The sequence below is a fragment of the Notamacropus eugenii genome, chromosome 6 (assembly GCF_028372415.1).
Source record: "Notamacropus eugenii isolate mMacEug1 chromosome 6, mMacEug1.pri_v2, whole genome shotgun sequence".
Classification (NCBI taxonomy): domain Eukaryota; kingdom Metazoa; phylum Chordata; class Mammalia; order Diprotodontia; family Macropodidae; genus Notamacropus; species Notamacropus eugenii.
The window spans coordinates 228,358,149-228,370,576 of NC_092877.1; the positions used below are offsets into that span (position 1 = coordinate 228,358,149).

Consider the following 12,428-nt stretch of genomic DNA (forward strand, 5'->3'; position numbering starts at 1 on the left):
TTTCTACCCTCTAGTATCAATTTTTTCACTAAGGCATTCTTTCAACCATTCAAATTTCTTTCTTTCTTGTCCCTCACATCTCATCAGTCACTCTTAGAGTCTCTTTCTTTAGAAACATGACAGGCAATGGTTTAACAACTAATGCAGTGCTAATGGTAATAATGAACTAATGTAAATGCTGCATTACTAAATCAAACAATGAATTGCTGAATACCCAAAATGTCATAATAATAGAACAAGGAAGTAACTGCAAAATCAAGTTAGTATCTTATTTAATTCTATTAAGTAAGCAGTTCTTACTAAGCCAGAATAACTTTTATTATGGGGCTGATGATGGACTAGGTATCTGTATCTAAGGATCAAGTTACACAACAAGAATTTGCAGGGCAGAAAGATTATTTCTGGTGGAACAGGGAGGAACAGGGTGGAGACTAAATTGCAGTGGGTTGGAGAGGGAATGGATATTGAGGAAATGGAGGAAGCATGTATTTACTGTTCTTTCTAGAAATTTGGTAGTGATAGAAAAGAAAGTGATAAGATGATAGCTTAAAAGGTTAACAAGGTAAAGGAAAAAGTTACTTTTTAAAAAATTTGATGGGTTTTTAGGATAGAGAAGACATAAACATATTTATACAGAGAGGAGAATTAGTCAGTGGAGATAGAAAAATGAGATATATAACAAAAGACAGATGAGAATTAATTGATCAAAATGGGTGAAAGGTTGGGATCTAAATTATAGGTAGAGCTGGTAAGAAGAAATGACATTTCTTTTGACTCTGAGATGAGTACAGTGGCAGAGAATAAGAGATGATGCAAATTCTAAGCTGTAGAGAAATGGGGCAAAGGGATCTCTATTTGTAAAGCATTTAGCACAGTGCCTGACACATAATAGGAACTTCTAATAAAGTTAAAATAAAGGCTTTTCTCTTTCCCATTCCCTTTTCCTTATATCAGATATATATCTTCATATCTCTGTAGATAAGATCACATGCTGAGAATGAAGGAACAAAGGGAGGAAAAAGGTTTCATCGGAAATAAAAAAAAATGTGAAGTTTTAAACGATAAAATTGTTACCTATTGCAATATGGCTTAAGTTGCAGAACTGCTTTCCCAGGAGGTCTTTAAATTTTTTTAAAACAAAAACTTCCAGAAAATTATGCAGAACATTTTAGGAGTCTTAATTCCTCAAGATAGGGATGGTGAGGAATGGACCTCCCTAGTTCCCTTCTTGCCTTAAATTCTATGTTAAAAAAATAAATTACAGGAAAATATAAGCAAAAGTAGTGAGACTTACATGTGGTTGTGGTGAAATTCCACGATTTTGTCTTCGAGTGCATCTTGTTGAGGTATATACTTGTTCTTTGCTAAGTGCTCCCGATCTACTGTTTCATCAAAATCCCCAATCTCAGCTAACAAATAATACAGAAAAAACAAAAGTCACATTTAGCTGTCACTTGACTGCTTCTGAATTGTCAAAAACATAGCTGCCAAACATAATTGCTCATGCTTGATAATGCAACTTAAGTGTAGCTGTTTTTCTGTTCTGTTTGAAAAAAGTAGTGTGATTTAAGACTGATCTATGAGGAGCTTTCTACAGATTACGTAGGACAAAGTTCTTTCTTTCATTCCCTTCTATCTTAGAAATGATGGAGATTGATTTAATTACTTGCTGGAACCAAAAGTGATTTTGAAAAAAATCTAAGAATGTTTCCATTAAACTTTCTAGTATGTACACACACACACACACACACACACACACATTTATATGTAGAGATGTGTGTACATCAATACATATGCATATATGTGCAGGGTACATATGTAGTTATACAGTTACATATATTACTTGCATATATACACACATACACATAGCTTGCAATTAAGTCACACATGTATACATATCTTTAATACATATATTCCAGTAACTAGCTGTTGGTTAAAAAAAAATTCAGAAGATGGTTTCTCTTTCAGCAGTTCTATTACTTGGTTGCTTAATATTCTCTCCTAGACACATCGCTAGATAATTCTGTTCCTCTATATTCTTGGAAATGCCTCAGCTGCATCTCAGTCACCGCCTTTGGAATCTTAGAAATCCCATGGGAAATTCCAGAATTTACATACTCCATGTTTTAGTGAGCTTCTAAAAGTAATTTGATTACACAGAAAACTGAAACATTTTAAATTTCCTCCTCTGTAAAATGAAGGTATTGCCTAGGTGATCTCTAAGGCTCATTCTGGCTCTGAAACTCTAAATACTACAAAGAGAAGTTTATATGGTAATAAATGGGGAAAGAAAAGGGGCTACTTTTTGAATGATAAATTTTAAAACCTTAGATTAGTATTCTTTGACTCCGAAAACAAAAACTGCTGGACAAAATAGTTCCTCAAATTAACCTTCTAATGTAAGAAACTGTTTTATCCTTTCACTTTACCATAACATGGCCTTAAAGTTGCTATAATATGGAAATTAAAACTATATTATTTTAAAGACCTCACTGTCACAGGTTAAAACTTAACCTTGTGTGCTACTTTCTTCCTATGTCATGGTCTTCAGATACACTTAATAAAAAATTACATTATACACTGAGGCCCATCTGTCACAGTTCTGAGGATTAAACGTAAATCACTTGTTGCCATATAACCTCTCTTTTGGGTTTTGTCAAACTAGACTGGATGTCATTTTGGGAGAAATCTACCTCTTATAATCACACCAAACATAGCATAAATGCTGCTGCTGCCAAGCCAGCAAATCATCACATTTCATGTTTGCTTGTTTTATACAGGGTAGCAGCCACCCATACACCAAGAGCAGAGAAATTTTATGCCTTTATCTGCTTCCTTCCCTTGCAACAGACAGGTAAATAACGTCATCCAATTTCCTAATTTCCAGATACATGTCTTCCCTTAAACAGACTGAAATTGCCATCTGGGAAACCAAAGCCCTCTTAAAATCTCTATCACAGAAAAAGTACTGAAATAGAAAATAATGACCAGATCATATCTTTCATCCTAAACTGGTAGCCTTAACTGTATAGTAACTTTGCTTCACCATCATCGTTTCCCCTCTTGTACTAAGAGGAGAACTCAAGAGAGAACACAGCTCGTCACAGGTTTCCAGTGAATTTCTATCAAGTATTTAATTTTCAAGGACTGTCTAAATTGCTTTTTTTCTAAAACTGAGCAGGCACACAACAAAGAATCCCAATTATTTTCTTGTCTCAGCAGGATGAATAACCCTTTGTAATTCTCATCCCCCTCTGGAACATTTGTCCTTCATATACCACCTAAAAGAGCCTTCAGCATGTTACTGCTTACTAAACTTGTTTTTTTTTTTTTTTTTTTTAAATTTTTTTATTTTTTTAATGTTTAACAATCACTGCCATACAATTGCGATTTTATCCCTCCCCACCCACCCCCCACTACCTCCCTCCCTCCCCACGACTGCATACAATTCTGTATAGATTCTACATATACTTTCCTATTGAGTATATTTTCACTATAGTCATGCTATGTAGTCAGACTAAGATAAATGAAAGAATCCGTATAACAAATCAGAACATGATACACAAACAGATACACATACACAAACATGATCTGCTACATTATGTGAGTGACTTCCATATTTCTCTCTCTGAGTGTGGAAGGCATTTTGCCTTGAGGTCCACCATTGGGATTTTTTTTTTTTCAGAAGTTCTTGTGTTATTACAAAAATCTAAGTCTACCAGAAAAAACTCTCAAACACTGTGGTTGTTGCTGTGCATAAAGTTCTCCTGATTCTGCTCCTTTCACTCAGCATCAGGTCATATAAGTCCTTCCAGGCCTCTCTGAAGTCTTCTTGTTCATCATTTCTTATGGCACAATAGTACTCCATTACATTCATATACCATAATTTATTCAGCCATTCCCCAATTGATGGACATCCCCTTGACTTCCAGTTTTTGGCAACTACATAGAGTGCTGCTATAAATATTTTTGTACATGTGGGACCCTTTCCCATTTTTATGATCTCTTGGGGATATAATCCTAGTAGTGATATTGCTGGGTCAAAGGGTATGCACATTTTTGTAGCCCTTTGGGTATTGTTCCAAATTGCTCTCCAGAATGGCTGGATCAGCTCACAGCTCCACCAACAATGAATTAGTGTTCCAACTCTCCCACATCCTCTCCAGCATTTATCATTTTCTTGTTCTGTCATGTTTGCCAATCTTATAGGTGTGATGTGGTACCTCAGAGTTGTTTTGATTTGCATCTCTCTAACCAATAGTGATTTAGAGCATTTTTTCATATGATTATAGATAGCTTTAATTTCTTCCTCTGAAAATTGCCTGTTCATATCCTTTGACCATTTATCAATTGGGGAATGACTTGTATGATTATACATTTGGGTCAGTTCTCTATATATTCTAGAAATGAGGCCTTTATCCCCGAGCTTAGCTGTAAAAATTCTTTCCCAATTTACTACATCCCTCCGGATTTTGGTTGCATTGGGTTTGGTTGTGCAAAAACTTCTCAGTTTAATGTACTCAAAGTTATCCATTTTGCATTTCATAGTGCATTCTATCTCTCCTTTAGTAAAGAATTCTTCCCTTCTCCATAGATCTGATAAATACACTATTCCTTGCTTCTCCAGTTTATTCATGGTATCAATCTTTATACCTAAATCATGTACCCATTTGGACTTTATTCTTGTGTACGGTGTCAGGTATGGGTCTATGCCTAATTTCCGCCACACTGTTATCCAGTTATCCCAGCAATTTTTGTCAAACAATGAGTTCTTATCCCAGAAGCTGGGGTCCTTGGGTTTATCAAACAGAAGGTTGCTATATTCCTTGCCTACTGCATCTTGAGTGCCAAGTCTATTCCACTTGTCTACCTCTCTGTTTCTTAGCCAATACCAAGTGGTTTTGATAATTGCTGCTTTATAGTACAGTTTAAGGTCTGGTAGCGCTAGGCCACCTTCCCAGGCATTTCTTTTCATTAGTCCCTTTGATATTCTGGACCTTTTGTTTTTCCAAATGAATTTTGATATTATTTTATCCAGCTCTAGAAAGTAATTGTCTGATAGTTTAATTGGTATGGCACTAAATAAGTATATTAATTTGGGTAGAATTGTCATTTTTATTATATTAGCACGGCCTACCCATGAGCAACTAATGTTTTTCCACTTACTTAAATCTGACTTTATTTGTGCAAAAAGTGTCTTGTAATTGTGTTCATATAGTCCCTGGGTTTGTTTTGGCAGGTAGACTCCTAAGTATTTTATACTGTCTACCCTAACTTTAAATGGGATTTCTCTTTCTATCTCTTGCTGTTGAACTTTGTTGCTAATATATAGGAATGCAGAGGATTTGTGTGGGTTTATTTTGTACCCTGCAACTTTGCCAAAGTTGTTTATTAATTCAAGTAATTTTTTACTTGAATCTCTGGGATTCTCTAGGTAAATCATCATATCATCTGCAAAGAGTGATAACTTAGTTTCTTCTTTGGCTATTCTAATTCCTTGAATATCTTTATCTTGTCTAATTGCTACAGCTAACATTTCTAGTACCATATTGAATAATAGCGGTGATAATGGACAACCTTGTTTCACCCCTGATCTTATTGGGAATGCATCTAGCTTATCCCCATTGCATATAATGCTTGCTGAAGGTTTTAGATAGATACTGCTTATTATTTTATGGAAAGTTCCCTTTATTCCTACGTTCTCCAATGTTTTTAGTAGGAATGGATGTTGTATTTTGTCAAAAGCTTTTTCTGAATCTATTGAGATAATCATGTGGTTTTTGTTAGCTTTGTTGTTGATGTGACCGATAATGCTAATAGTTTTCCTAATATTGAACCAGCCCTGTAGTCCTGGTATGAATCCTACCTGATCATAATGTATTAATCTCGTGATAAGATGCTGTATTCGTTTTGCTAAAATCTTATTTAAAATTTTTGCATCTATATTCATTAGGGAAATTGGTCTATAATTTTCTTTCTCTGTTTTGTCTCTTCCTGGTTTGGGTATCAAAACCATATTTGTATCATAGAAAGAATTTGGGAGGACTCCTTCTTCCCCAATTTTCAAGAATAGTGTATGTAGTATTGGAATTAACTGTTCTTTAAATGTTTGATAGAATTCACTTGTGAATCCATCTGGCCCTGGAGATTTTTTCCTAGGGAGTTCATTGATGGCTTGTTCAATTTCTTTTTCTGAGATGGGGTTGTTTAAGTATTCAACTTCCTCTTCTGTTAATCTGGGCAATTTGTATTTTTTAAAATATTCATCCATCTCGTTTAGATTGTCGAATTTGTGGGCATAAAGTTGGGCAAAGTAGTTTCTAATTATTGTTTTAATTTCCTCCTCATTGGAGGTGAGTTCACCCCTTTCATTTTTAATGTTAGTAATTTGGTTTTCTTCTTTCTTTTTTTTGATCAGATTAACCAAAGGTTTATCAATTTTATTAGTTTTTTCATAAAACCAACTATTGGTTTTATTTATTAATTCAATAGTTTTCTTTATTTCAATTTTATTAATCTCTCCTTTGGTTTTCAGTATTTCTAATTTGGTATTTACTTGGGGATTTTCAATTTGTTCTTTTTCTAGCTTTTTCAACTGCAAGCCTAAGTCATTGATCTCCTCTTTCTCTATTTTATTTATGTAAGCATTCAGAGATATAAAACTTCCCCTAATAACTGCTTTTGCAGTGTCCCATAAGTTTTGGTATGTTGTCTCACTATTGTCATTCTCTTGAATGAAGTTGTTGATTGTTTCTATGATTTCTTCTTTAACCCAATCCTTCTTTAGAATTAGATTATTTAGTTTCCAATTGATTTTTGGTTTCTCTTTCCATGGCCTTTTATTACATGTAATTTTTAATGCATTATGATCTGAAAAGGATGAATTGATTATCTCTACCTTTCTGCACTGGATTGTGAGATTTTTATGTCCTAGTACATGGTCAATTTTTGTAAATGTTCCATGTACCGCTGAGAAAAAGGTATATTCCTTTCTATTCCCATTTAATTTTCTCCAAAGATCTATCATATCTACCTTATCCAGAGTTTTATTTACCTCCTTAACCTCTTTCTTGTTTATTTTGAGGTTGGATTTATCGAGTTCAGAGAGGGGGAGGTGAGGTCCCCCACTAGTACAGTTTTGCTATCAATTTCTTCCTTCAACTCCCCCAACCTCTCCTCTAAGAATCTGGATGCTGTACCACTTGGAGCATACATGTTTAGTAATGATATTGCTTCATTGTCTATGGTGCCTTTTAGTAGGATATAGTTTCCATCCTTATCCCTTTTGATTAGATCTATTTCTGCTTTTGCTTTGTCTGAGATTAGGATTGCTACTCCTGCCTTTCTTACATGAGCTGAAGCACAATATATTCTGCTCCATCCTTTGACCTTTATCCTATGTGTATCCCCCCGTTTCAAATGTGTTTCTTGTAAGCAGCATATTGTTGGATTATGGCTTTTAATCCATTCTGCTATCCGTCTCCGTTTTATGGGAGAGTTCATCCCATTCACATTCACAGTTATGATTACAATCTGTGTATTTCCCTCCACCCTCTTTCCCACCATTTGTGCTTTTAACTCTCCCGTCTCCCTTCCCCTCCTCAATAGTATTCACTTTTCTCCCCCTCCTCCTGCAGCCTTCCCCTCCTTCTTTTAGCCCCCCTCCCTTTTAGTCCCCTTTACTCTTATTGCTTCTTTCCTCCCTTTTAGCCACCCTCCCCTTTCTTCCCCCTTCCCCTCCTACTACCTATAGAGCTAGTTAGGATTATCTGCTTAAGGTTATTGTTCCCTCCTTTGAACAAATCAGATGAGAGTACCTCTCAAACAATGCTCATCTCCCTCCCCTCCTTCCCTCTACTATAGTTTTGTACTTCTTCCTGTGATATAATTTGCCATTTTCTGCTTCCCCCTTTCCACACCTCCTATTACATTCCCTTCTCATACTTAAATCATATTTTTGACATGACATCATTTACTTTATGCCCGTTCCCTCTACATATATCCCTTTTATCATAATAGCTGCACAGTTCTCAAGATTAACAGGTATCATCTTCCCTTACAGGGAGGTAAACAGATTGCCCTAATTGAGTTGCAAGTTTTTGTTTTTGTTTTTTCCCCTCTGTTTACCTTTTTATGATTCTCTGGAGACCTGCATTTGAAGATCAAATTGTCTATTGAGTTCTGGTGTTTTGGTCAGGAAGCTCTGGAAATCCCTTATTTCGTTGAATGACTTTCTCCTTGCCTGAAATGTTATGCTGAACTTTGCTGGGTAGTTGATCCTCGGTTGGAGTCCCAACTCCTTTGCCTTACGGAATATTGGGTTCCAATTCTTTCGATCTTTTAATGTAGAAGCTGCAAGGTCCTGTGTGATCCTGACTGTGTGACCTTGATATTTAAATTGTTTCTTTCTGGCTGCTTGTAGTATTTTCTCCTTCACTTGACAGCTCTGGAATTTGGCAACTATATTTCTTGGGGTTTTGAGTTTGGGATCCCTTTCCGGTGGGGAACGGTGGATTCTTTCGATGACTATTTTGCCCTCTGAGTCTAGTACTTCTGGGCAGTTTTCCTTGATGATTTCCTGGAAGATATTGTCCAGACTCTTTTCTTCATCATGGGTTTCTGGCAGGCCAATAATTCTTAGATTTTCTCTCCTGGATCTATTTTCCAGGTCAGTTGTTTTTCCAATTAAATATTTTAGATTTTCTTCCATCTTTTCATTCTTTAGATTTTGTTTGACTGACTCTTGTTGCCTCATTGAGTCATTAGTTTCTACTTGCCCAATTCTAATCTTGATCGTATTGTTTTCTTCAGTTAGCTTTCGCATCTCCTTTTCCATCTGGCCAATTTTTCCCTTTAAGGAGCTATTTTCTCCATTTAATTTTTGTACTTCTTTTTCCATTCGACCAATTTTCCCAGTTAGGTTTTGGGTTTCCTTTTCCATCTGATCAATTTTCCCTATTAGGTTTTGAGTTTCCTTTTCCGTTTGATTAACTCTTCCTTTTAGGGAATTATTCTCTCCAGTTAATTTTTGAACTTCCTTTTCCATTTCTTCAATTTTCTTTTTCAGATTGATGTTCTCATCAGTGAATTCTTTTTTTATGGTTTTAAAATCATTGGCCAGTTTTTCTTTTATATCCTTCTTCAGACGTTCCAGGTAATCTAGTTGTGCTTGCGAGAAATTCATAGTCCCATCTGAGGTTTCAGATGGAAGTACAGTCTCAGCTCTAACCTCTTTGGTGTTTGTGTTTTGGTCCTTATCCCCATAGAAAGATTCTATGGTTTTTTCACTTTTCGTCTGCTTTTTCCGATTGATGATGTTGGCTGAGTGTTGTAGCTTTTGGTTCTTTCAGTCAGAAGATACAGATCTTTTAAGTTGAGTTGATGTTTGTCTAGGCTAAAAGCAGGCTTTTTGTTGTTGTTGTTGTTGTTGTTGTTTCCCAGATCAACCCTGGGTTTAGCTTGATAGGTGTGTGGGAGGTGTGGTCTGTTCTCAGGATATCTCCTCAGCGGGCCTGAGGCAAAGGCAAGGTCTGGGGATGGTGATCCCAGCTTCCCTATTGTCTTCCCTTTTCCCCTGGAGGGCTGGGGCACGCCTAGAGGCTAATGTGTGTTCCCGCCCCTCCTGGGGCTCGTCTCCCGGGCTGAGGCTTGCTTGGGTCTCAGTGCGAATTTTTCTCTGCCCTGGGTCGTCTGTCCCTCCAGATAGCCTCCACCACGGTAGGAAGAATCCCCCTTTGCCACCTCTCCAGCCTCTGGTGTTATGAGACCACCCGCCCCCTTCTGCTGCTCCCACTGATCCAGGATCAATCTGGGGAAGAATTTTATGGTTCCCTCACGGTCATCGGGGGGGAGGGGAGAGCACTTACTGATCACTCCGGCATCCCAGCTCCTGGATGTTCAAGTAGTGACCCACTGAAGTCCCGTCTTTAGGCTGAAGATTTCAAAGGCTGTTGCGCTGATATCGTTGGCTCGGCCTGGCTTATCTCCTGCTCCGCTGGTCTCGCCCGCCACTCTCGGGCCCCTCGGGTCGCCTCCGCCCTGCCGCGCCGACCGCGCTGCGCTGTGCGCCGGGGTCTTACCCCCGCGGAACAGATCCCTCCCGTGGACCTTCCAGTCCAGCCTGGGCTCCGAATCTGTCAAAGTCCGTCTCCCACTGGATTCTACACCTCCAAAGTCTGGTCAGACTCTCCCCCCAGATATATCCAGAGGAGTTTTTCCAGGAGCTTAGGTGAGTCGTTGCTTTCACTCCGCCATCTTGGCTCCGCCCCCCCTTAAATATTATTAATATTAAATAACCTTAAGATATTAAATAACCTTAAGATTGTGAAGCTAGCAGATACAAGAGGTGGGACTCAAACTCAGGTCCTCTACTTCCAGAATGAGCCTAAACTTGTTTTCTTATCTCAGTTTTCCCTCCCTGAATTTTCCTTAGAAATTTGCTTTTTTTGATCAATCACCAAACATTTAATGAAAGCACCCACCATGTATCAGGAAACAAGCTAACCTGTGAAATACAAGGATCAGAAAATGATACATTTCCTACCCTGAATTAGCATATCTTCTTGTTTTCTATGCACATACAGATAATTTGTTGTTTAGTCATTTCATTTATGTCCAATTCTTCCAGAACCCTTTAGGAGTTTTCTTGACAAAGATACTGGAGTAGTTTGCCACTTCCTTCTCCAGCTTACTTCACAAATAAAGAAACTGAGGCAAACAAGGTTAAGTGACCTGCCCAAGGTCACATAGCCAGGGTCAAGGGCAGATCTGAACTCAGTAAGATGAATCTTTCTAATTTCAAGCCATGCGCTCTATCCACTCTGCCACCTAGCTGCCCTAAACAACAGAAAGTTTTTTCTACTGAAATGTCTTAAAACTTTTTATTTATAATACACATGCCACATAAATTATCTTGTTTCATACAGATAACACAGTTCCATTTTTTTGCTGCCACAGGGCTTTATAAAATTAGGTTTTGCTAAATGAGAAATTTTCACAAGGATTCTTTTGGACTATCATTTTGTAGCAGATAACTCAAAGGCAGAAATTAACTCATTCATTACACCTCAGAGCTTAGTCCTATTTCATTATTTACATTGCTATCTCTTCCTTCTATTAGCAAAAAACTGTATTTAACAGATGATAAAAATCATACTTTACTGAAATTCAGATATTAAATATTACAGAAAAGATACTACAACCACACAAAGGTAGGAAACTTTGATACTGTAGGAAAAAGAATTAACTATGATCTCTTCAGTAAAGAACACATAAAAACATAATAATGATGATTATGATAACTAAAATGCCCAGTGTTTTAAGGTCCTGCAAAGCACTTCACATACTTTAGCTCATCTGAGTCTCACAACAACACTGGAAGATAAGCACTATGGGTATTATTATCTTCACTTTACAGAAACGGAAACTGAGGTTTAAAGAAGTTTACTGACTTGTTCCATGGACAAATAATAAACTATTAAGTGTCAAAGGGTGGATCTGAACCTGGAACTTCTTTATTCCAAGTTGAGAAGTAACTTAGTAATGAATTTAGTCTAGAAGATTATTTTGTAAATGGTAGAGGGAATAGGAAAAAATATATTTCAGTCACAGGTATTTGACTATGAATCAAAAAGCATTTGCTAAGAACCTATTGTACTTCGTGCTCGGGATAGGTCAAAAATAAATAGTTCCTGCTCCCAACGAACTCATATTCTATCACAGAAAACAACGTGTGTACATATAAGCAGATGCTGAGTGTACATAAAGTAAATATAAGGTCAATTTGGGTGATGTAGGGTGGAGACCTAAGTAGATGTGGAAAGCAGAAAGGTCTCATGTAGAAGATGATATTTTTGATCTAATAAGCTTTGTAGGGAGCTAGGATTCTAAGAAGTGCAGTAAGGAGGGAGTGTCTGTTAGACATTTTTGCCTGTGCAAAGGGATCAATACAGCTAAAGGAATATTATGTGTGGAAGACAGGAAAGGGCCAGTTTGACTAAGTGAGAGAGTATGTAATGGTTAAGTATGGTATAATAAGGCTAGAAAGATAAATTGAAGCCAGATTATAAAGGATGCTATATGCCAAACAGAGAAGTTTGTATTTTGCCCTACAGGCAATAGAGAGCCACGAGGATTTGTTGAGCAGTGGAGTAACATGCCCAGATCTGTGCTTTAAGAATACAACCCCAAAAAATATTTTTAACAAAAAATAATACTTCAGTACCTCTGTAGTATGAACTGGCGGTAGGAGAGAACGCCAGTGGGAAATACTTATATGGTTTTTGTCATGAAACTGAATTAAGGTAGTAGACATGTGAATAGTAAAAGAGATAAATGTGAGAGATACTGTATAAGAAGAATTAACAAGACTTGGCAATTTATTTGATAAACAGAGATGAGGGAAAATGAACAGCTGAGAAGAATTTTAA

The 12,428-nt window shown here is 37.0% G+C and overlaps 1 protein-coding gene across 2 annotated transcripts in view; it reads right to left on the minus strand.

Annotated features, from left to right (window-relative positions):
* FARP1 (FERM, ARH/RhoGEF and pleckstrin domain protein 1) overlaps positions 1 to 12,428 on the minus strand; it is a 353,198-nt gene that overhangs the window by 93,182 nt on the left and 247,588 nt on the right. For both annotated transcript variants that reach the window (XM_072622073.1, XM_072622072.1), the window contains exon 7: positions 1,295 to 1,409. In XM_072622073.1, the coding sequence (XP_072478174.1) occupies positions 1,295 to 1,409 (115 nt within the window). The remainder of the gene's footprint in view (positions 1 to 1,294; positions 1,410 to 12,428) is intronic.